General features: G+C 42.6%; 2 protein-coding genes across 2 annotated transcripts; one reads left to right on the forward strand and one right to left on the reverse strand.

Moving 5' to 3' along the window:
* Positions 1–292: 292 nt before the first annotated feature.
* LOC134227563 (grpE protein homolog, mitochondrial) lies at positions 293–11,317 on the forward strand. Its single transcript, XM_062709150.1, has 5 exons — positions 293–502; positions 618–798; positions 856–1,017; positions 1,079–1,234; positions 11,005–11,317. Exons 1-5 carry the CDS (start codon positions 429–431, stop codon positions 11,110–11,112), a joined length of 681 nt encoding a protein of 226 aa, XP_062565134.1. The 5' UTR covers positions 293–428; the 3' UTR covers positions 11,113–11,317.
* A 47-nt stretch (positions 11,318–11,364) lies between these two features.
* On the reverse strand, positions 11,365–15,131 carry LOC134227562 (putative pre-mRNA-splicing factor ATP-dependent RNA helicase PRP1). The gene is made up of 8 exons (XM_062709149.1): positions 14,930–15,131; positions 14,400–14,840; positions 13,506–14,326; positions 12,882–13,145; positions 12,307–12,429; positions 12,040–12,230; positions 11,795–11,957; positions 11,365–11,731 (listed from the first exon to the last, which is right to left on the reverse strand). Exons 1-8 carry the CDS (start codon positions 14,977–14,979, stop codon positions 11,604–11,606), a joined length of 2,181 nt encoding a protein of 726 aa, XP_062565133.1. The 5' UTR covers positions 14,980–15,131; the 3' UTR covers positions 11,365–11,603.
* Between the last annotated feature and the right edge of the window lie 8,187 nt (positions 15,132–23,318).

The following is a 23,318-nucleotide window of genomic DNA, read 5'->3' on the forward strand; positions in this document are numbered from 1 at the left end:
TTAAATTTTTTTACGTGTAGAAAAAGGAATTTGAAGAGCGGGAAATGTTTGACAGCCAAGTAACTGCAAAATAATTTTGTTTATGGGAGTGATTTCAAAATATGTTTCTGCTCGCTTGAGCGCAGAAAAGCGGCTCTATCCGCAGCACCCAGGTCCATTATAAATGTCGAGGTTCCTTGCTAACCGACAAAATCCGTCACGTTGGCCTTTTCCCCATACGCTCGCATGACAGGTGTGCATGGGCCATTAATAAACTTGGTCATTGTCAAATGACAGTTTTATTTTATCATCGTCGATCAGTTTCTGTTCTGTCTTGTGCAGCTCGTGCTGGTGGTGCAGTTCGGCTGTTCGCGTTACATCTCACGACTTCTCGAGGTCTCTGCAAAAATAGTTAGTGATTGTTAATTATATCCAAATTAAAAGTTACCATGGCTTCGCTCAATTTAACATTATTGTCCAAAATTTCAAAACTAACGCCTGTCATGATGAGCAACTTGATGCGGTAAGTTGATTGCCATTGGATGAGCCTCAGTTGCTCCCAATAAGATGATGTAATTAACCTTAAAATGACTAAAATGTTGAGCCCTCAAATTGTTTATTGCTCGTTTATTTAATAGACCCGCGGTACATATCCGAGATATTCCCATCGCTGGACAGTGCGCATACCGTCGATATTCCAACGAAGAAGCCCCTAAGAAAGACGATGAACTATCCGAAAATGAGAAGAAACTTACCAGCGACATCGAAGGGCTCAAAAAGGAAACGGAATCGTTGACTGAAAAAGTCAAAGAATTTGATGTAAATTGATCAGTGTTAATTAAAAAATAAGTAAAAAATAATTGAAATTGCTTTTAGGATAAATATAAACGTGCTCTGGCCGATGGAGAGAATCTTCGGCGGCGATTGACAAAGCAGATCGAAGACGCAAAATTGTTTGGTATTCAAGGATTTTGCAAAGATCTTCTGGAAGTAGCTGATATTCTGGGCCACGCTACAGAAGCCGTTCCCAAAGAAGAGGTATTTTTTTTATTAATATTAGTTCTGTGGCTGTTTATTAATCTCATGCATTCTTTTGTAGATATCGGAAAAGAATCCTCATCTAAAGAACCTTTACGAAGGCCTTACGATGACCAAAGCACAATTGAATCAGGTTTTCAAGCGCCACGGCTTGGAAACAGTCAATCCGCTGAATGAGAAATTCAACCCAAATCTACATGAAGCACTATTTCAACAGGTAGGACAATAATAAGAATGCAATAAGCAAACTGCAATAAAGTACTATGTCTCACAATGATCGGATAAAGACGAAATTTGGCCAAAATTAGTTTTAACATTTATGCCTTTTTAGTATTTACTAAGGCTATTATACGTTCGCTACAAAAACGAACATTTTATAGGAAGCCCGGAGAACCATTGTATGCTATACCAGTAGGCTTAGCTCGATAAACTGAGTTGATATCTGTCTATGCGTGTTTGTTTATGTATGTGCGAAATAAAAAAAAACTAATTATTAGGCACTTATTCTCAACCGATTTGCTTGCAACAAAATACTTTGAAAATGGAAACCTGTTCCGTTGTTTCGTATTGAAAATTGGCCAGATCGTATTATGGGCACCGGTAGTAGGTGGATTAATCTTTTTTAGATTGTCTTATCTGGATCCCATATAGAGGAATTGAAATATTTCGAAGTAACATTTAGCCTATTTTAGGGGATGCTGGGGCTCTGCCTACCAGGAAGTGAAATTCAAGGATTTTTTTTAATTTATGAATTTTTTGGACATTTGAAGAAAACGATGTTTCGAAGTATATTCGTTCACCCATAAATCCCGTCTGGTACTGCTCCACGAACTTTCTTGCAATTGATGTTAGTCGGCGGCATAAAATTTGGTAGAGTACCTTGTAGGCGGCGTTCAGCAATGTGATTGCGCGGTAGTTGCTAAAATCCAGCTAGTCGCCCTTTTTGTAGATGGGACACACGACACGGGACACACTATCCACTCTTCTTCTTCTTATTGGCATTACATCCCCACACTGGGACAGAGCCGCCTCGCAGCTTAGTGTTCATTAAGCACTTCCACAGTTATTAACTGCGAGGTTTCTAAGCCAGGTTACCATTTTTACATTCGTATATCATGAGGCTAGCACGATGCTACTTTTTTTATGCCCAGGGAAGTCGAGACAATTTCCAATCCGAAAATTGCCTAGACCCGCACCGGGAATCGAACCCTCAGCATGGTATTGCTTTGTAGCCGCGCGTCTTACCGCACGGCTAAGGAGAGCCCAGGGCCTCACCACCGTGTTTAAACTGAGTTGGTCAACTCTAGGGGCTTTGTTGTTTTTCAGCCGGCCGATCTCCTACTGGATTTCCTGGAGATTCTGCGCCGGAAGTCGTATATCCTGCACGTGCTCCCAGGTTCATTAAAGCCTCTTACGGTGTCATTCAGAATGGCTACCTTGCGGCTCACCAATACAATCTTACAATTACCCACCTTCTCACTCCGATTAGCACCAAGCAGTTTATTTCCGTTACACCTGATTACACAGCTCAACAAGATTTTGTCTTTAACACCAAATAATGTGTCCCTAGTAGATTTTTGCTCGCTGAATCCGAATCTAACTTCAGTTTTGCTCTAACACGTCGAGATTTTGAGATATACCTCAATAAATGTCGTAAAATCAATGATTTTGAGCATTTTGGAACAGCCATCGTTAACCCTATAAAAAGAATTACTAGTCAATCCAACATGGATCACAAACATCTAATCTTTCGAAATGTGATGCATTTTAAACAAGTTAAACATAATAATTGTGATTTATCTACAATTTTAGTAAGTGAAAGGTCTTTAAAAATATGTTTTATGCAAGCCATCTTCGAAGACTTGTATACAAGCCTGGATATTTTCTGTGAACGGTTTTGAGAGGAAAGTAACAAGAATTCAATATAATAGTTCGTCCAAGCAAACAAATTAATATTTTTTCCTTGAAGTAAGTTCTATTGAATGTAAATATGATATTGTATTTCCTCTAGCGCGATACATTTTCAATAATTGCTCAAGTGATATGGTGTATTTACTGTCAAGTCAATTTAATCTCCTTGATTATGTTCATTCGAATAAAGCAAGTACGAGAACTGTACGCAGTTCTATATATTTTGATTATTCCTGCTATTTATGATCATTCCAATATTCCTATGATAGAAATTTGGGCGGAAAACTATCAATTAGCAAAATCAATCAACGAATCGATAAGTTGCATTCGATCGTTCTTGTGTATGATTGCATACAAGCTGAAGCGACGTTGACGACAACGCAACAGAAGGCAGAAAACGTCAACAACCTACTCGTGCGTGGGGGACTTTTTATTTGATTCGCGTTGAAAATGCTGCGTGGATGTTGCAATAATCCCAATGCAATTTATTTTATCTATGGTCAGTTTATAACAGTGAAACGGGAAAAAGTCCACTAGTTTTATCAAGCTTTGTTATGTGCTAAGACGCAAAGTTATGCGCCAGAAAAAAAACTTTGTCTCCGCTCCACTTGTGTGCTGTTCAACATGTTACAGTTACCCGAGCATATGGTCTGCCATTTCTGCACTCTGATATTTCTCTAATTTAACAAAATGGTTCGATGTACCATTTTCTTCATAACTTTCAAACGCAACTGTCGATCGTTATGAAATTCAATAGTGATCAACAAGGTGTGGTGTTTACATTTGGATTTATCGGAGAAGGTCTTTTCTTTTCAATGGGGTATCCAAACATGGCGAGCTCGGGAGCTATCGCCAGTAAGGACCGCAAGTAAAAGCATTGACGGTTCGATAATCAATCCTGCTTGTATTTCGATTGCTCTGGGTTTTATAGCTATGACAATATTTGGCTTATACTATTTTACATATGGGTGAGAATGAGACAACTGGAGTGCATGGCCGAAAACAATTTGTGCATCCTCGCAAGGTCGGCAATTTGAGTGCCTTGGTGGTCCTAACCGATATGCGCAATGTAAAGCCATTCGCATATGGGTGGAAAAGGAAATAAAGAATGACTCAATTGCTGTGACCGCGGTGCGTACGGCTTAAGCTGCATATGGTTGCAATTCCGTTCTATGTAACTTGAGCTATAGCGTTTGTTGTTGTTTGGAGTTAATGACTTTCAGTGATTTGTTTATGACTGGAGTTTTTTGGTTAATATTGATAGGGATGCACATGACATTGTCATTGTCCCCTATCGAATAAAACTTGTTGCGAGAAAATCGGTTAAATATTACTATATGAAAAGTTGTCCAATGTTTTTCTTAGCTTTTGTGCACACACATACACACATACATACACACGGACAGACAGACATGTGCTCAGTTCGTCGAGCTGAGTCGATTGATATATAACACTATGGGTCTCCGATGCTTCTATAAATAGTTTGTTTTGGGAGTGAAATGATAGCCTTTCGGTACAACTTTGTTGTACGAGAAAGGCAAAAATGATATTTTATTAAAAGTCGAATGAAACATATATTTACAAACTGACTAGTATCTCTATACTTCATTCAACATTCTCATATCCCTCCTCTATTGTTGATCGCTCTTGTCCGCTCGTTTTGTTGTGGGTTTTCTCGAGTACGCGTGAAGCCGACCAGAGGTAAGAGTAGCCCTGAGCTAGCCGCACGTACAGGCGATAGCCGATAAAACGGCGTTCCAGCCAACTTCATCTTTACACATCCTCCGAACTAGGTTGTCCGGGGTAGTGTCCAGACCACATGTGGCAAGCATGTGGTCACGCATTGCGCGAAAACGTTGGCACACGAACAACACGTGCTCCGCCGTTTCCTCTAAATCTGCGCACACCAAACACTCGGGCGAGGCCGAGCAAGCCAGCTGCGTTACCTGCACTGTGATTTTGCAGCACGCTTAAACGCCGGGCACTTCGAACCCCCTATTGGGTGCTTGCTGTTCACAGCTTTGCTGGAACAAATCAAACAATTGGGAGGGTTCGTGCAGCATTGTGCCTTATGTCCCTCCAATCCGCAGCGTCTTCTGTCAGGGCCTTTGCAGTCCCATTGCTTGTGCCCCGGTTCCAGGCACTTGAAGCAAACTTCAGGTTGCTCGTATATGCCCACAAGGCACACCGACCATCCCACCTTGACCTTGGAGGCGTCCGCTGCAGATAGCCGAACCAATGCTACCTGCGTCCCTGCCGGACCTTTCCGTAACCGAACGGCTCGGGTGGGCGTCTCCACTTCACACTGTCGCCGCAGTGCTGTGACGAGCTCTTCGACTTCGGTGATCTCGTCCAGGTCATTAACCTTTAAATTCACCTCCGTCGTGAGTGCCCTCACCTTGACCGTCTCGCCTAGAACTTCCTCCGCCAACTTCTTGTAGGCGGCGCTCTTTTGCGAGACGCCCCGCTTCAGCTCGAGGATCATCTCGCCCATCCGGGTACGTCTTATTCCCCCGGTTTTGGAGGTACCTGGCCGGGGTTCAGCATCCCAGCCCCATAACCCTTGTTCGGAGTAGTAACCCTCCGCGTTTTGGAGCGGCCGCCAGGGAGCTCATCCCGTAAAGACTGTCTTTCCCGTTTTTGTGTCTGCTCCGTTGAAGCAGTCACCCCCGACGTGCCCGCGAATACTTGAGCCTCAGTCTGGGTAGACTTTGGCACCACCGTCTTCACTGGCACGCCCTCGGTCGATTCGACCTTGCCCAAGTCCGCGAATCCTTGGGCCTCAGTCTGGGTAGACCTCGACCCCACGGATTTCACGGGTTTAGACTTGGCCGTCCCGACCGCCCTCTCCAGCTTGGCGTCCAACATCGACTTTCGAAGTTTCAGCAAGCTCCTCTTGAGGTCTTATGCTTCGATGACGCAAAGTCGATGATGGCGTCCAGCTATTTCGTCGCCACCTCGAAGGCCGAAAGCCCATCGCGTTTGCGGTTCATCGCTTTCACAAGCCATGGGCCGTCTATAACCTCTACCGGCGTTTTTTAGCCGAGGTGAAGGTTAAGTGACCCACGCTGGCGCTGCGCACTGAGCTGCCGACTATTGCCTCTGGCCTCCTAGGCGGAGACCTGAACAACCCACCTCTTGCGAAGGGGTTGTCGCCTACACTACTACCACTAATTGAAGAATTGACTTGGTTTTCCATTTTGGTCCCACGAGTTGCTCGGGAAAAGAGGTCCACCACGCCAGAGCCCAGCATGACGCGGTAAGGGACAATTACTGTGGAGGGTGCCCAGGTACCCCACAGGCTCCTTTAGGCCTAGCTAATTATTTCACCCCCCTGGCCATGCATCCCCTCGGCACGGGTCGCTTAACGCCTTGGGATTAGGGGTTAGGGACGATGGTCCTTTTAGTCGCACCCCCTCGCTCTAGCTGATGTCAGAAGGACAACAGTGCCCAGGCTGGCGGTCGATTGTCATCGGAATACCCGTGGAAGCGTGAGATTGGAACTTGTGAGGACCAGAGCTGTGTAGGTCGCTCCTACCCAGATGTCAAGTCACCATTTCGCAGTCCCGTGTGTGCGTGTGTATATGTGTGTGTGCGCAAAATAATCTCGCTTATTTTTCATGCACTTATCCTTAACCTTCTCGCAACAAGTTGCATTCGACGCGGAATCTTGTCCCATTGTTTCGTATTGAAAATTGGCGCAATCGGACTATGGGCTTCGAAATTATGGCCAAAATATTATTTTTTTTATAAGAAAAATTCTCACTCACTTTTTAGGCACTTACTCTTTTAAGGCTCCGTCAGACGTTGCAAGCAAATCACTCGTGCGAGCGAATGATTTCTGAGAGCACTCGCAATTGCAGTCACACGTAGCAGTTTTTTACTTAAAGCAAATGACAGATTTACTCTCATGCAAATATAAACAAAAACGAAAAACTTGTTTTTCGGCCATAAAATCTAATTTCATTCCTATTTTTGCAGTGCAACACTGCCACCTGAAAACGTTTTCACTTTTGCGAGCGAAAAAATTGCTAGTGCTGCACTAGCAAGCGCAATTTCGTTCCTGCGAGTTGAAATTTTTTAACGCTTAGCAGTCACACATTGCAAGCGAGCGTTTGCTTACGAGTTGTCATTTGTCTGCATGCAATCATTTTCAGTGTAGTCAGACAGATAAATTTTTGACTGTTGTCACTTTCTGCGAGCAAAATGCTCATTGCGAGTGATTTGCTTGCAACGTCTGAGGGAACCTTTAGCTGATTTACTCGCAACAAATTTTATTCGACGTGGAATCTTGTCTAATTGTTTCGTATTGAAAATTGGACAGATCGGACTATGGGCTTAGAAGTTATGGCCAAAATTATTTTTTTTACATGAGAAACATATCAAAATTCTCACTCATTTTTAAGGAACTTATCTTTAACGGATTTGCTCGCAACAAGTTGCATTCGACGCGGAATCTTGTCCCATTGTTCTGTATTGAAAATTGGCGAAATCGGATTATGGGATTCGGAGTTATGGCCAAAATACTTTTTTGCAAAAAAAAATCACAATCAGTTTTAGCCTCATCCGATTTGCTCACAACAAGTTGCATTCGATGCAGAATCCGGTCCCATTGTTTCCTGTTGAAAATTGACCGAATCGGACTATGGGCTCAGAAGTTATGGCCAAAATACTTTTTTTCACCAAGAGTGCGTAGAAATTACTCACTCGAAAAAAACGAGAAAGGCACCATCACCGCTAGGTGGATTAATCTGGGTTTTTTGTTTTATATTATTACCAACATCATTGGGGCTATCTTAAGCCTGTTGATGGATAAGAAGAATAAATAAACAGCCCAGCTCTTCCCCGGTAGATTGATACGGTCCTCTTGCAGCACTTTTTCAAAACAGAAAATATATATTTGATATATATGACTGCTTCCAGCAAATTGGAAACAGTGCGGAAATCTGCGAGAGGTTGATATTGTAGGGTGCTGTCAATACGATACACCGCGTGTGTATCGGCTGTTGTAATGTTTCCAAAAGCGCATTTGCACAAAATTTCACGCGGCGTTCCACATTCGAAAGGAACAACCGCACCTTAGGAAACGCCGCAATGTTATCTCCCAATAAGAATCGAGTATACGGGCAGCAAAAAGCGCGGTGCGTCGTTTCCTGTGAGGAGCGCCGCGTGTACTTTTGGGCAAATGCGTTAATATCTGTTTTGTGTTTGTCTTGGTTGCTTCCTTTCCGTCTTTGAGTATTTCGGCTAACGGTTTGTATGATTCCAGTATGCTATACTGTGGCCTGATGACAGCCCACTTGATGCAATGGTACAGGATATGGTCTAACGTTTCTTCTTCTTGGCATAGGTCACAGTTGGTGTCTGCAATCTATTCCCAGCTTCCTTTTCTGTCCTTTGTCATACAGTGGGTTGAACGAATTCCATTCAAGTTATCTTCTCGTCGGTTGTTAGTGCCATGTTTGAAATTGTAGTTTTCCTTTTGTTTCCGATATGAATGTATACTGTTCACTCCACTTCTTCCAAATAATGTGTTCTGCTAATCTTATCGTGTCTTCCATCGTCAGTTTTTCAAAGTTGTACACAAATCTGTTGCTTCGTATTTTCTGCCTAGACTATGTCGTTGCTGATCTCGCTGACTATGTGATTCGTTTCTGTGTACTTCTTTGCTTGCAGCATTTTGCATGCACTTCTGGAGTCTGTGACTATTACGGTGTTTTTGTAGTTATTCCTTCTGCACATTTTTACTGCTTCTCTTATTGCTATCAGTTCTGCGATGGTTATGCTTGTATTTGGGTTGATTTTCTCTGTCAGGTGTTCTGCTTTCTCTGTGTCTAGTACTGCTGTTCCTTCTCTATTCTTCGCTGCGTCTGTGTAGATCTTTTTAGAATTACAATATCTCGTGTTCATCAACTCTCTTACTGCCTGCTGACATTTGTGCTGGTTGACGTCCGTCTTCTTGTCATTTATTCTCGGAATTCAATCAAGTACTGTGTCCTTTTTGCGTTTCCAGGTTATCGTTTTTGTCGTGTTCTACTATTAGTTGTGTAATATATGTTCCGTTGCTTTTCTTTTCCTGTTCGGGTTTCTACTTTGTAGCGTTTTGATGATATCCTTCAGGGTTAGCCACTTCACGCTGTTTGCCATTGGGGACAGTCCGCTGTCCGCCAACATCACATTGACGGGTGTGCTCCTTATATACCTTATTGCTACTCTAACGTATGCGTTCAGTGTTGTCTCTAATTTCTTCCTGTGGGTCTGAGCCGCATTTCCGATGATTTGTGCTCCAAATTCTAGCTTTGATCTGACTACTGCATTCCCGATTTTTATGAGCGTTTCTGGGTCCGATGGACTTGTTTTGTTAGCAAGCATTTTCAACATATTTATACTTTTCGTCGCATTGGTTTTTATGGCTTCTATGTGTTATACTATGTTCGCACAAGGACCTTGTAACATGTTATTCGGCTATCTTGATGAGCTTTCTTTTGTCGATAATTTGACTAACATGTTATCCAGACCGTAGTGCGATCATAGTATTCAGCTTCTGTCTATGGTGTATTTTGTAGTTCGATATGTTCTCCCTTCACTGTTAGTTTGATTCAATCATCTGGGATCTTGCTGAAGTTGATTACCGCGCTTTTTATTGAGTTTATCATCAACCCTTTTTCTTCCATTTTAGTTGCTAGCTCCTGTAGAAATCGGTTTGCCTTGCCTATAACTTCAAGCCTTTCTCCTAATACTGCGATTGTGAAGTCGTCGGCGTATTGGTTAAGTACTGCCCCTTCCTCATCTGGTGCAAATCTGCCGTGTATAGGTTGAACAGTAGTGGTGATAAAGGGCAGTCCTGCGGCACATCTCTGTTAACGATTGCTTCTACTAACTTTTCTTCGGCCGTGATAACGATTCGAATATCCATTTTCTGCAATCCTCTGGTATCCTTGCTTGTTCTGTAACGTCTAGCAGCTTTTGCCCTTCTACTTGGTCGAATGCTTTGCTAATGTCCAAGAATATCACTATGCAATTCTGTTTCTTTTCTTCCGTTTCCTTTATCGTATTTATTAAGTAGTTGACATTACTAATCGCTGAGTGTCCTTTTCGGAAACCAAATGACCGCATGGGAAGCAGGTTGTTGTTTTCTATCCAACTGTATAACCGTTCTTTAAAAAACGTGTTAATTATTTTTAGGAACACGTTCATCAGGGCAATTCCTCGTATTGAGTCTATGTCGTCATAGTCTTTATTTAGTTTTTGGATTAATACCAAATTGCTTGTCCTCCATTTTTCGGGTGAACACTCTTTCAGACTTTCTATTAAAAAAATGGAAACAAACTGATCTAAGACGTATAAATAGTAGTATGTTTGACATGATCGAAAGAGCTAACGAACCGAAGCAGCGAATCTCGAAGAACCACATCCCAGTCAGCTTGAGCATAAGAGGCATCCATCCCGTTAAAATTGTTCCTATAAAAGTCGAACGAAATGCTTTCAGATGGCTCGTGGAAGTGATGGAGCGGTCTTATTTTGAATTGCATCTGAACAGGAGGATGATGTCTGACAATCTTGACGAGCGGTGATGGAGCCTGCATAACCGAACGTTGCTTACAAAAAGCAGATCAAGTATTCGGTTGTTTTCATTTTCTACATCTTTCATTTGTTTCAGTACCGTCTAGTCAGTCGGGAGCTTGTCCGTTTAGACTCCCATCTCCTCTCCCACACCAGGACTGGGGCTAGTTGCTTTGGTAGGACCTATTTGCGGATACATGCTGCTTTTTCTAGAGGTTTACCAGAGCTCACTGTCAAACCCCGCCATATCCCAGGAAAGCCCCACTACTAGCCCGTCTCAGAGGGTGGGTCTTGAACATAGTTTCTGTTGTTTTTGCCTATAGACTCCTAATGTTGGTGTCATGCACTCTTTTAATCTTTGATGAAATATAGTGAAAGATGTTACACTTTGAAACTTATTGATCGGTATTGTTCATTGTACTCAAGCGTGCTGCGGCAATGATTGACGGAGATGTACATCTAAAGTTGATGATTTAGGAACATTCTAATTCTTTCTCTCTTTTCATTCCACAGGAAGTACAAAACGTTGAGCCCAACACAGTGGTTGTAGTGAGCAAAATCGGATACAAACTGCACGAGCGTTGCATACGACCTGCATTGGTTGGAGTTTCGAAAGGATAATTGGCTGGCAACTGGCTTGGCTGTTTGGTGGACAATGTATGAATGTACTACTAGAATAATGCGAAAGGATTCCAGTGTAATTAGGATTGCGCGTCTCAAACGGCGTCAATTGTTGTATAGCTACTAAGTAGAGCTACGGTGTTGCAAAGGTTGACCCGTTCAAATGGACGAACAACAAATATAATAATAGATGAGACAAATATAATGGCAGTGGTATTATTAATACAATGAGAAAATCCATTTGAAACGAAATTTGGATCATATTGGGTGGTACGTTTATGTCTTGTGTAATAGTAATTCAGTGGTTTTGCAGCACACTTTTTCGTGCGAGAAAGTTAACCGGTTTACATCATTGTTTGTGTCAATTCATTACGTTTGATAGTAGGCATTATTTTCTAGAATCACAACTATTGGAAAGTAGGAGAACTAAACAAAACATCAGATAAAAAAAGTGCCAAGGTACATCAGATGCAATCTAGGATAGCTATTATTTAAAATCCTTGTTGATACTGTTTTGATTCAAGTTTCGTGTTTATGAACTCCAGCTGACGCTTGGCCTCGCACTCTGGGAAATTGTTCAAGTCATAATATTGTGGTGCAATCGTTAATAGCCATTCCGCTGTAAGAGAAGGGAAACAACGTTAATTTTACATACAGTGAAGATTGAAGATGGCCCACTTACGTTTCACATCGGTGACCGTTCGAATGTAATTTTTGGTAGTCAGTACAAATTCGTTATACATGACCCAATTTGGTCTGTGACCCAAACAAGTGGATGGATGCAGCTGCACGATCTGATTATCCTTGATCGTCACATAATGCTTCGTTTGCTCTAAGTAAGCCACCTAGAATGAGAGTCAAAATCATCGTCATTGAATGAATTAATTCACAACTATGCTCTCGGGCTTAACAATTAATCGAACTAACCTGCATGAAGAACCCTTCTACCAGCGCCTTCCGAATGTTAAAATAGTAGTTGGTAGTGTTGAAGTCTGTGCTTGAACGTTTCAGATTAAACCGGTCCATTATCCTTGCCAATTGCTGACGCACATTGTCGGCCGATTTGAGCGATCGGTAGTTAATAAAATTGTCATAACACCAGCTCGGATCTTCGTTGTCTGCGAGGTATGATTCAATGGAAGACGGGACATTTATTAGAATTGGGTTCGGAAGATGATATCAGACTGAACTTACTCTGTTTGAAGGCGTGATACACGTTCAAAAGTGTGAGATGGTCACCGTCGAGATGGGCAAAGCGCTTCTTGGCATCATCGGCGGCCTTTTTGAGCTCATTCGGGCGTACGAAACACTGCGGGACTAAACACAAGTAGGGTTTGGGAGGCACACCGCAAGAAATACCGCGCGCGTCCCATCAAATATAGTTGCATTGGGGCATACAGTTTCATTGGATTTAACCTAAGACTTTAATCATTTAGTTGGTTTCATATTCGACTTGAATCGCACCGAAGTTTGAACTGCACTAAGGTTTAGAAGAATAACGAGGATACAATTGATACCAAGCAGGGTTACTTTTTAAAGGCCAAAGGATTCAAGTCGCATACGAGAAACCGACATAACGTAATAATAATAATAATAATACAGCAATCCAGCACCATTCAACAATGGCTGCGAATCCCTTCTCCGATTGGCTCATATATAACAGACTCCTTTTTGGAGTCTATTCAGTGGTCAAGGGGGACAATTGTGACAGGAATTTAGGATTTGAAAGGGCAGGTTCTCAACTACTGAATTATGGCATAAAATCTCACCCGACAGCATAGCGGTAATTGAAAGGATCTCATTAGAGCAGTTGTGCTGACAGCTCGCAATCAACATTTTTGCCAGTTGCGGATCCAGTGGGAACTCGGCCATCACTGCTCCCAGGTCTGTCAGGTTACCGTCGTCATCCAGGGCGGCCAAGTAGTTGAGCAGCTCCAAGGCTCGCATCAGTGTCTCCGGTGCCGGAGGGTCCATAAAGTCAAAGTGTACCAAATCGTCAATACCGAGTTTCTTTAATTGTAACACAACAGTTCCTAAATAGGGAAAAACATAGCATTTATTAGTATCAGTTATATAAAGATTGGGAGATGGAAAGAAAATAACTCGAGAAGATTTTGCGATTTAGATTTCATAAATGTGGATTAGAGTGTTGATGAAAATTTTATTTTTAATTGAAAAAAAAACGACTTTGCTTACAAGTTACATTAGACCAAAATATGACTTTATGCAAAATTTGAGCTCAAATTTAGCAAAAAGCATAATATTTTGGACCAATGAAACTTGTGAGCAATGTCTTTTTTATAATACGTTGGATCAATTTTTCCCTCATTCCATTGGCACTCTGTTCAAATCAGTTTTACCTTTTTTAATATTGAACGATTGGCGGAACTTACCAAGATTTGACCTCAAAATTTCAGGATACGTGTTATCCTGCATTTCCGTTTTGTATGCCTTCTCGGTGTACAGCCGGAAGCATTTGCCTGGTCTAGTACGGCCAGCACGACCAGCCCGCTGTTGGGCTGAAGCTTTACTAATCGGTGAAACCAACAAACTCTCCACACGGATTCGTGGATTGTAGACCTTCTGTTTGGAGAAACCAGGATCGATCACAAACACCACTCCATCGATTGTAAGCGATGTTTCAGCAATGTTTGTTGAGATGACGACCTTTCGCCCAATGGCTCCGTTCGCTTTTTTTGGCGGAGCTGCTTCAAAAATCTTCTGCTGCATATTTGGCGGCAGTGAAGAGTACAGCGGAATGCACTTCAGTTCGCCTACTTCCGGTCCGAGATTGTCGATTTCGCGCTTTACTCGCTTGCAAGCTTCTTCAATTTCTTCCTGACCTGTAAGGAACATGAGAATGTCTCCTTCGACGTCTTCGCACATGTGGATCTGAATGACCGTTCGAATAGCTGCTTCCAGATAATCCCTCTCCGGTTCCGGTGTGTAGAAAATTTCGACTGGGTGGGTTCGACCCGGAACATTCATTAACGGGGCATTGTCGAAATACTGCTGGAACTTGCCTGCGTCAAGCGTGGCGGACATAATAACGAGTTTTAAATCCCTTCGCTGACGGATCACTTCCTTCAGAACTCCCATGAGCAAATCCGTTGCCAGTGTACGTTCGTGAGCCTCGTCCAGCAGGATCACCTGATACGTTTCCAACATAGGGTCACTCATTCCTTCACGCAACAACATACCGTCGGTCATATACCTGAAAAAGGAACAAAACCAGAATTAGTTATTGAAGAATTATTAACGATTGTTAAATGCGACGTTTCACTTACTTAAGAATGGTTCTCGGCGAGGAGCAATCTTCAAAACGGATACTGTAGCCCACTTCCTGCCCGAGAAGAACGTCCATTTCCTCGGAAACACGCTGGGCCACGGACATTGCCGCGACTCGCCGAGGTTGGGTACAGGCAACCGCTTTGTTTCCACTTGCTCTGGCGAAATCAACACACCATTGCGGAATTTGCGTTGTTTTTCCGGAACCGGTTTCACCGACAAGTACGATGCACTGATGTTCGGACAACAGTCGCATAAAGTCGGCCCGATATTCGAACACCGGAAGAGTAATCCGCTTCTTGTACAGATTAAAGTAGTTCTGCGTGTACGGAACTCCATTCAAAGGGTTAACTTTCCCGTTGGATGCAACGGTCCCAGCCGAGGCCGAGCTACTGCTGCCGCTGGTTGACGCTCCAGAATCTAGCATTCCCTTTTCCTCCCTACGAAAAAAAAACATAAGCAAACGTATCAAGTGCTGCCGCCATATTGCTTGAGCTTCTGCCACCGATTTGGTATTTGGAAAATTTACCTCCGCTTTTTGATGAACGGATCCATTACTTCGATGCGCCTTTTCGACATTTTTCACTACAGGTTCTGATCGCCGATGCGATGCAGCACAAATAACAGGAATTAGCGCAGATAAACTTACGAAAAATGCAGGATAATACAAAATCGCACGCGTCTTCCTGAGATTGTCTGCACAGCTCCAAAACGACCAGAAGAAAAAAAACGAGGAAACGAAGAAGGCGAAAACGATGAATGATGACAGATGAAATGTTGCAAAATTCAGCTGCGTAAACACTCTTCACGGATAAACATTAAATATCTCTCGCGTAACATTTGAAAAGGGCCTACAGCCAAAACGTAAACATTGAGAAAATGCCGGGGGACTGAAGAGAAGGCTAATACGCCTACTCACCATTCATTCAATATGACGTACAATGTTTTTGTTTTAATTTCGTTTGATTCATGATAACAAAACTTCGGAAGTATCGACGAGCTATTTTTCGTCATAAAGAAGCCAGCCTTATACTAAGGACACACCTGTAGTACTTGTACCATGGTACAAGAGAACAAGAAAATTATTCCAAGACTATCTTTAATAAAGACAATAATTGGTATTGTTGGAAACAATAGCGACGGACACTGCTCTTAAAGCAGAACAAATTGAAAACACGTAGATCTTTAATTTGTCACATGCTACAAAGCTGAAATATATTTCTTAATTTCACATAGTTTACAATGAACATTGAATAGCCTACTCACAATTTCAGTGTTTTATTCACACTAGAATAAATCTAATGCGCCCGTAATCTTAATGCTTCCACTCCGTGATCTAATGGTTCGTCCACGTAAAAACGTACAGCAACAGTAAGGAACGCTACGTAGAGTGACGGACAGTGGTGTACAAATAGAACTCTCACATAACACTCCCCTCCGTAACATATCGGATTTCCGCTCATCGATATTTTACCATTTCTTATCATAACTTATGTGAGAGTGAAAGGCTTATGAGAACACTGGTTACTAAGCTGATCTAGCATCTGTATATCACAATTTAACCTTTTCCGAAACTTAGGAACATGCATTACAGCTATATTTATTTCAGCCCTACGGTGCAAGTAAATTTGCTTGTAAAACGGCTTGTGGATGCTAGCTTCGCGATGTCCAATAGTTTTCATTGGATGTAGGTACTTCTTCGATTATCGCTAAGTATGCGCAATGAACTCGGTGAAGTTTTTACGATTTCCACAGCATTTGGCAAACGAATAGTCACATCAATCGAAATGGTGCTTTCATCAGTGAAACTTTGGAACGTGCTTAGCGCCAGTCCGCGATCGACCCTACGGTGCAAGTAAATTGGCTTGTAAAACGGTCAGATGTTCCTGGCTTCGCTTTGTCCAGTTTCGGATACACGCGTTATCCCGACTTGTATGCCATTCACGGTTTGCTGCTGCAATGTACCATCGATACTCTTTTGCTCCATCCCGCACAGCGATGAAATTCTTTGTAGTGTTGGAAACAATAGCGACGGGCACTGCTCTTAAAGCAGAACAAATTTAAAACACGTAGATCTTTAATTTGTCACATGCTACAAAGCTGAAATATATTTCTTAATTTCACATAGTTTACAATGAACATTGAATAGCCTACTCACAATTTCAGTGTTTTATTCACACTAGAATAAATCTAATGCGCCCGTAATCTTAATGCTTCCACTCCGTGATCTAATGGTTCGTCCACGTAAAAACGTACAGCAACAGTAAGGAACGCTACGTAGAGTGACGGACAGTTGTGTACAAATAGAACTCTCACATAACAGGTATGGTATTCATTTCAAGATTCTTGTACCATGGTACTTGTACCACCAGTCTGTCATTAGTATTACACCTCAGGAAAAATTTTCGCCGGATTTTGGTCCCCGTGCATTTTAAATGGGGCCGGGATTTTTATTTTCCGTGCTCAAATCCTGAAAACATCGCATATGCAAAAACACATGGGTAAAAAATCCGCGGATCAAATTCCTGAGGTGCAGAGTGTATGTAATTAAGAGTGGCGACATTTGCGCATTTGACAGGTCTCCTGCTCGTTTGGAACACGATTTTGTATGGGAATGACAGATGAATTTTGTTCCAATTCTGACAGTGTCGCCACCAAGGGGTGTCTCACCGCAATTGATCGTAGCGAATATCAATTGAGATTAATAGCCTATTCAGATTGGGCTATTTATGACTTTGTTAAGTGAGAGGGTATCCAATTATTACGAGGTGTTCAGACTGCAGCAAGATAATATATCTTGACGTTTCCATGTTTCCTCATTTGCACGCTAATACAGGGTTGAACTCAAGGAGAGTTTTAAAATTTAATTTGCGAAATCAAGCATTTGTGTGGCGACAATCGAACATTTTTTTCTGAACAAAGTTTCTACGAAAAAAAAATTTAAAAAAAAATATGAAAAGGGATTTTCGAAGAATATTTGAAGGATAATGAGCGAAGCAACATTCATTAGTTGGGTGCGTCGTTCTTCGGGCAATCAGACTATTCCTCAATTTATTTTTAAGTTTAAAAAGTATTTTGATTCTGTACTATGATCGAACGGAGATAGAAAAATTTAGATACTTTTGGGAATTCTCACAAATAAATAAAAAAAAGGACGATTGGACTAATTTTCAAGAAATATTATCGAACTAAAATGTATTTCCACCAGTATCTCCATGTATGAAGGGCAACTCAGCAATTTATTTTTTTTCAAAAATGGAAACTGAACCATTGCATTCTACTCGACAATCAATGATACAGCTTCTAACAAAATCGAATCGTGTGAATGTGATATAATTTAAACTGGATTTTGGATGAATTAATGCATTACCAATCCATGTTTTATTTAAGGTTATTCTACTTTATATATACATCCCATTCAAATCGTACAGTTGTCCCACGTGAAAAATGTTGAAATCCAAAGTATATTAAGCCATTCAAGGAGCAGAATTGAAACAATTTATGAAATCATGTTTATTCATCAAATATATTCGTTTTACAACCATTCCTACGTTTTAAATTGTCTTCCGCATTGGCCCTTGAACTTTGAAAATTTATTCGATTTGTTCTATTAAATCTAGGTTTAAGTTAAATACTTCATGTTAATTCTAGAGAGCATCTGTTTTTAAACAATTCATGTTGAATAAGTGGAGAATAAATAATTATCATCATTATTTTTCATCATATAAAATGCTTTCCACAAAGCCATCACAATCCGAGTTATTCTTCAGCGCTCAGAAGATTTCCATCTAAAGGTAGCCTCACACCTCGGGAATTTGGTCCGCGGATTTTTTCCCCATGCATTTTTGCATATGCGATGTTTTCGGGATTTGGGCACGGAAAATCAAAATCCCGGCCCCATTTAAAATGCACAGGGATCAAAATCCGGCGGAAAATTTTCCCGAGGTGTAAGGCAGCCTTAACATGCATTCGACCCTGCTGCGACAGAAAGAGCATGACTGTCAACTACGAAACGAAATGAAAACAGAGAGAATTTTCTCTCTGGCAAAGAGAGCGTGACGCTTGTCAGTTTTGTTTTGTTGAATTTCTCCCTGCATTCCAGTTAGAACGAAAGCTCTCTCGTAATAATTGTTCGTAATAAATTCTTTTTAGTGGGTTTCTTTTGACAGCGCAAAATGTATGGAATATTACGTAAATAATGACATCATAAAGCGTATTTACCCTGAAACGCCAATTATTATGTCATTAATGGCGTAATCTGAATAGGCTATAAGTCGATTCAAAGCGAATGGCATTGATTCCTGATATGATGCTGTTTGATCAATTTTGCAACGTACCTTTTTCGTTTTGGCAGAACTGTCTCTCTCCATTGAACTGTAATTTTTGACATAGCAATCGTGGATTTTTCACGTGTCAACGACACCATTCAATTTTTTTCATCAACAAAACAAAATTTTGCGAAATTTCTTGATCTTTGATACCAATCTTTTAATTTCGTTTATTAATATAGCGTTTTTATATTTTAGGCTATTTAGGATTGCATGATGCATCGTTTGTGCCTGTAGCTGTAGATATTTGAATGCTCTAATTAAATGGAATGTATGTACAAGGGCGAAACACGGATTTTGAAAGAAAGGATTTACGGTACAACGCATTTTTGAAGCAAGCAGCACTTAAATGTTTTGGGAATACTATTGGGTTAAAAAATAAACGCTTGAATTTGTATGTTTAGATTCTTCTACCAATTAAATCTAAAAACATCGATATACACACCCGCTGAATATCGTCTTCTGTATCTAGAATTTTAAAATATTTAATTGCTACTAAAAAAAATGTTTTACTAGAGCTTTTCTCAAATCAATTTTTGTAAGTAACCAGACGCTGTGTAAGACCAAGTAAACTGAACAATCGCTTTAAACTTATTAATCACTTTTTATTAGGCGTTCCTTCAACTTTATCGTTAATTCTAGGTTCCCATTGGAACTTGGCCCAATTTACAATTTAGTGTTTTATTATCATTTCTACGATTATCAATCAAAAGCTTTTCTATGCGTGCCATTGCATGAATTTGTAATTTGTATGACAAGCACAATGGAACGGAACTATTCCCAGAAAGTGGACAACGTCTCGTATTCAAAAACATCCTAGACCGAGGCGAGATATCACTATATCATCATCTCCGGATTGACAATCCTAAACTTTCGCTAGCAAGTAACTGGAAATAGAGAGTCAATCTATTCAAAATTATAGCGATTATTTTTCGGATTCATTCATTTATTTAGTTAACATCTAAACAGATAACACTGAATCAACAATTTGACGCCACAATGCACGGTTCGAGGCCGCATCTCTCCATCCTCGGATACGCCCCACGCTCGCCAAGTCGTTCTGCACCTGGTCTGCCCATCTCGCTCGCTGCGCTCCACGCCGTCTCGTACCTGCCGGATCGGAAGCGAACACTATCTTTGCAGGGTTGCTGTCCGGCATTCTTGCAACATGTCCTGCCCATCGTACCCTTCCGGCTTTAGCTACCTTCTGGATACTGGGTTCGCCGTAGAGTTGGGCGAGCTCATGGTTCATTCTTCGCCGCCACACACCGTCTTCTTGCACACCGCCAAAGATGGTCCTAAGCACCCGTCTCTCGAATACTCCGAGTGCTTGCAAGTCCTCCTCGAGCATTGTCCATGTTTCATGTCCGTAGAGGACAACCGGTCTTATTAACGTCTTGTACATGACACATTTGGTGCGGTGGCGAATCTTTTTCGACCGCAGTTTCTTCTGGAGCCCGTAGTAGGCCCGACTTCCACAGATGATGCGCCTTCGTATTTCACGACTAACGTTGTTGTCAGCCGTTAGCAAGGATCCGAGGTAGACGAATTCCTCGACCACCTCGAAGGTATCCCCGTCTATCGTAACACTGCTTCCCAGGCGGGCCCTGTCGCGCTCGGTTCCGCCCACAAGCATGTACTTTGTCTTTGACGCATTCACCACCAGTCCAACTTTTGTTGCTTCACGTTTCAGGCGGGTGTACAGTTCTGCCACCTTTGCAAATGTTCGGCCGACAATGTCCATGTCATCCGCGAAGCAAATAAATTGGCTGGATCTGTTGAAAATCGTACCCCGCCTGTTACACCCGGCTCTCCGCATGACACCTTCTAGCGCAATGTTGAACAACAGGCACGAAAGTCCATCACCTTGTCTTAGTCCCCGGCGCGATTCGAACGAACTGGAGTGTTCGCCCGAAATCTTCACACAGTTTTGCACACCATCCACCGTTGCTTTGATCAGTCTGGTAAGCTTCCCAGGGAAGCTGTTCTCGTCCATAATTTTCCATAGCTCTACGCGGTCTATACTGTCGTATGCCGCCTTGAAATCAACGAACAGATGGTGCGTTGGGACCTGGTATTCACGGCATTTTTGAAGGATTTGCCGTACAGTAAAGATCTGGTCCGTTGTCGAGCGGCCGTCAACGAAGCCGGCTTGATAACTTCCCACGAACTCGTTCACTAATGGTGACAGACGACGGAAGATGATCTGGGATATCACTTTGTAGGCGGCATTAAGGATGGTGATCGCTCGAAAGCTCTCACACTCCAGTTTGTCGCCTTTCTTGTAGATGGGGCATATAACCCTTTCCTTCCATTCCTCCGGTAGCTGTTCGGTTTCCCAGATTCTGACTATCAGTTTGTGCTGGCAAGTGGCCAGCTTTTCCGGGCCCATCTTGATGAGCTCAGCTCCGATACCATCCTTACCAGCTGCTTTATTGGTCTTTAGCTGTTGAATGGCATCCTTAACTTCCCTCAAGGTGGGGGCTGGTTGGCTTCCATCGTCCGCTGAACTGACGTAGTCATCTCCTCCGCTGCCTTGACTTTCACTGCCTGTACTCTCAGCGCCATTCAAATGTTCTTCGTAGTGCTGCTTCCACCTTTCGATCACCACACGTTCGTCCGTCAAGATGCTCCCATTCTTATCCCTTCACATTTCGGCTCGCGGCACGAAGCCTTAGCGGGATGCGTTGAGCTTCTGATAGAACTTTTGTGTTTCTTGAGAACGGCACATCTCCATCTCCATCTCCTCGCACTCCGCTTCTTCCAGGCGGCGTTTCTTCTCCTGAAAAAAGCGGGTCTGCTGTCTCCGCTTCCGTCTATAACGTTCCACGTTCTGCCGGGTACCTTGCTGCAGCGCGACCGCCCGCGCTGCGTCCTTCTCCTCCAGAATCTGTCTGCACTCTTCGTCGAACCAATCGTTCCGTCGACTTCGACCCATATACCCGACGTTGTTCTCCGCTGCGTCGTTAATGGCTGCTTCAACTGTACTCCAGCAGTCCTCAAGAGGGGCCCCATCGAGCTCACCCTCTTCCGGCAACGCTGCCTCGAGATGCTGCGCGTATGCAGTGGCGACATCAGGTTGCTTCAGTCGCTCTAGGTCGTACCGCGGCGGTCGTCGGTACCGAACATTGTTGATGACGGATAGTTTTGGGCGCAGTTTAACCATCACCAGATAGTGGTCCGAGTCGATGTTAGCGCCACGATATGTCCTGACGTCGATAATGTCGGAGAAGTGCCGTCCATCAATCAGAACGTGGTCGATTTGTGCTTCTGTCTGCAGTGGTGATCTCCAGGTGTACCGATACGGGAGGCTGTGTTGGAAGTAGGTGCTACGAATGGCCATATTCTTGGAGGCGGCGAAATCAATTAGTCGTAGGCCGTTTTCGTTCGTCAGCCGGTGAGCGCTGAACTTTCCAATAGTCGGTCTAAACTCCTCCTCTTGGCCAACCTGAGCGCTCAAATCTCCTATGATGATTTTGACGTCGTGGCTTGGGCAGCTGTCGTACTCACGTTCCAGCTGCGCGTAGAATGCGTCCTTATCATCATCAGTGCTTCCGGAGTGTGGGCTATGCACGTTGATTATGCTGAAGTTGAAGAACCGGCCTTTGATCCTCAACCTGCACATTCTTTCATTGATCGGCCACCACCCGATCACGCGCCTTTGCATATCGCCCATCACTATGAAAGCTGTTCCCAGCTCGTGTGTGTTGCCGCAGCTCTGGTAGATGGTATGATTACCTCTAAACGTTCGCACCATTGATCCCTTCCAACAAACCTCCTGCAGCGCTACGATGCCGAATCCACGGTCTTTGAGCACATCGGCGAGTATGCGTGTGCTCCCGATGAAGTTGAGAGATTTGCAGTTCCACGAACCGAGTTTCCAATCGCTAGTCCCTTTTCGTCGCAGTGGTCTTCGCCGATGGTTCCGGTCCGTACTCTCTTGTTGATTGTTCGTTGCTTATGATTTTTTAAAGGCTGGCTTGCAGGGCCTGACACCAAACCCCCTAAATTTCCGGAGTACCATTCCTCCTTATTTCCGGTGGACCGTGGTGCACAGCTTCACTTAGAGTATTTTTCGGATATTATTCACTAAAAAAGATTAGTATTAGATGATGGTGTATGAGGGGTTTATGATCTATCCAACAACAGGCGAAGTATGTCGGATTGAAGAAGGGTCAAAGGCTGATTGCCGAAGGGAAATGTTCCAAGCAGCACGAAGTGTTTTCGTGGTTTCAACAAATGTAATCAATAAATGTTCCTTTGAATGGAAGGGATGAACACAAGCTGTTGAGTACTGCTTAAAATATTTGCGATTCCAAGCGGAGCATTCTGGTCGAGATTCTGGTATTCGAAACAATTAATTTTCTAACTCCTGATCTACGTTGTACACCGTGCAACGAAATGCAACTTGTTTATTTACAATCACTCACTATTCGATTTGCAAAAATATGTCAAATGATTCGTTGTGTTGCAAAAATCAACATTTGGGCTTTCAATAAGTTTCCATTCAAATCGAATTAAAGTCGATTCGGTTGCTTGGTTAATTTTCGGCAGATAAATTCAATTTATTCTATGTGAGACACCCCTTGG

This window comes from Armigeres subalbatus, chromosome 3 (assembly GCF_024139115.2).
Source record: "Armigeres subalbatus isolate Guangzhou_Male chromosome 3, GZ_Asu_2, whole genome shotgun sequence".
In the NCBI taxonomy this organism is placed as follows: Eukaryota; Metazoa; Arthropoda; class Insecta; order Diptera; family Culicidae; genus Armigeres; species Armigeres subalbatus.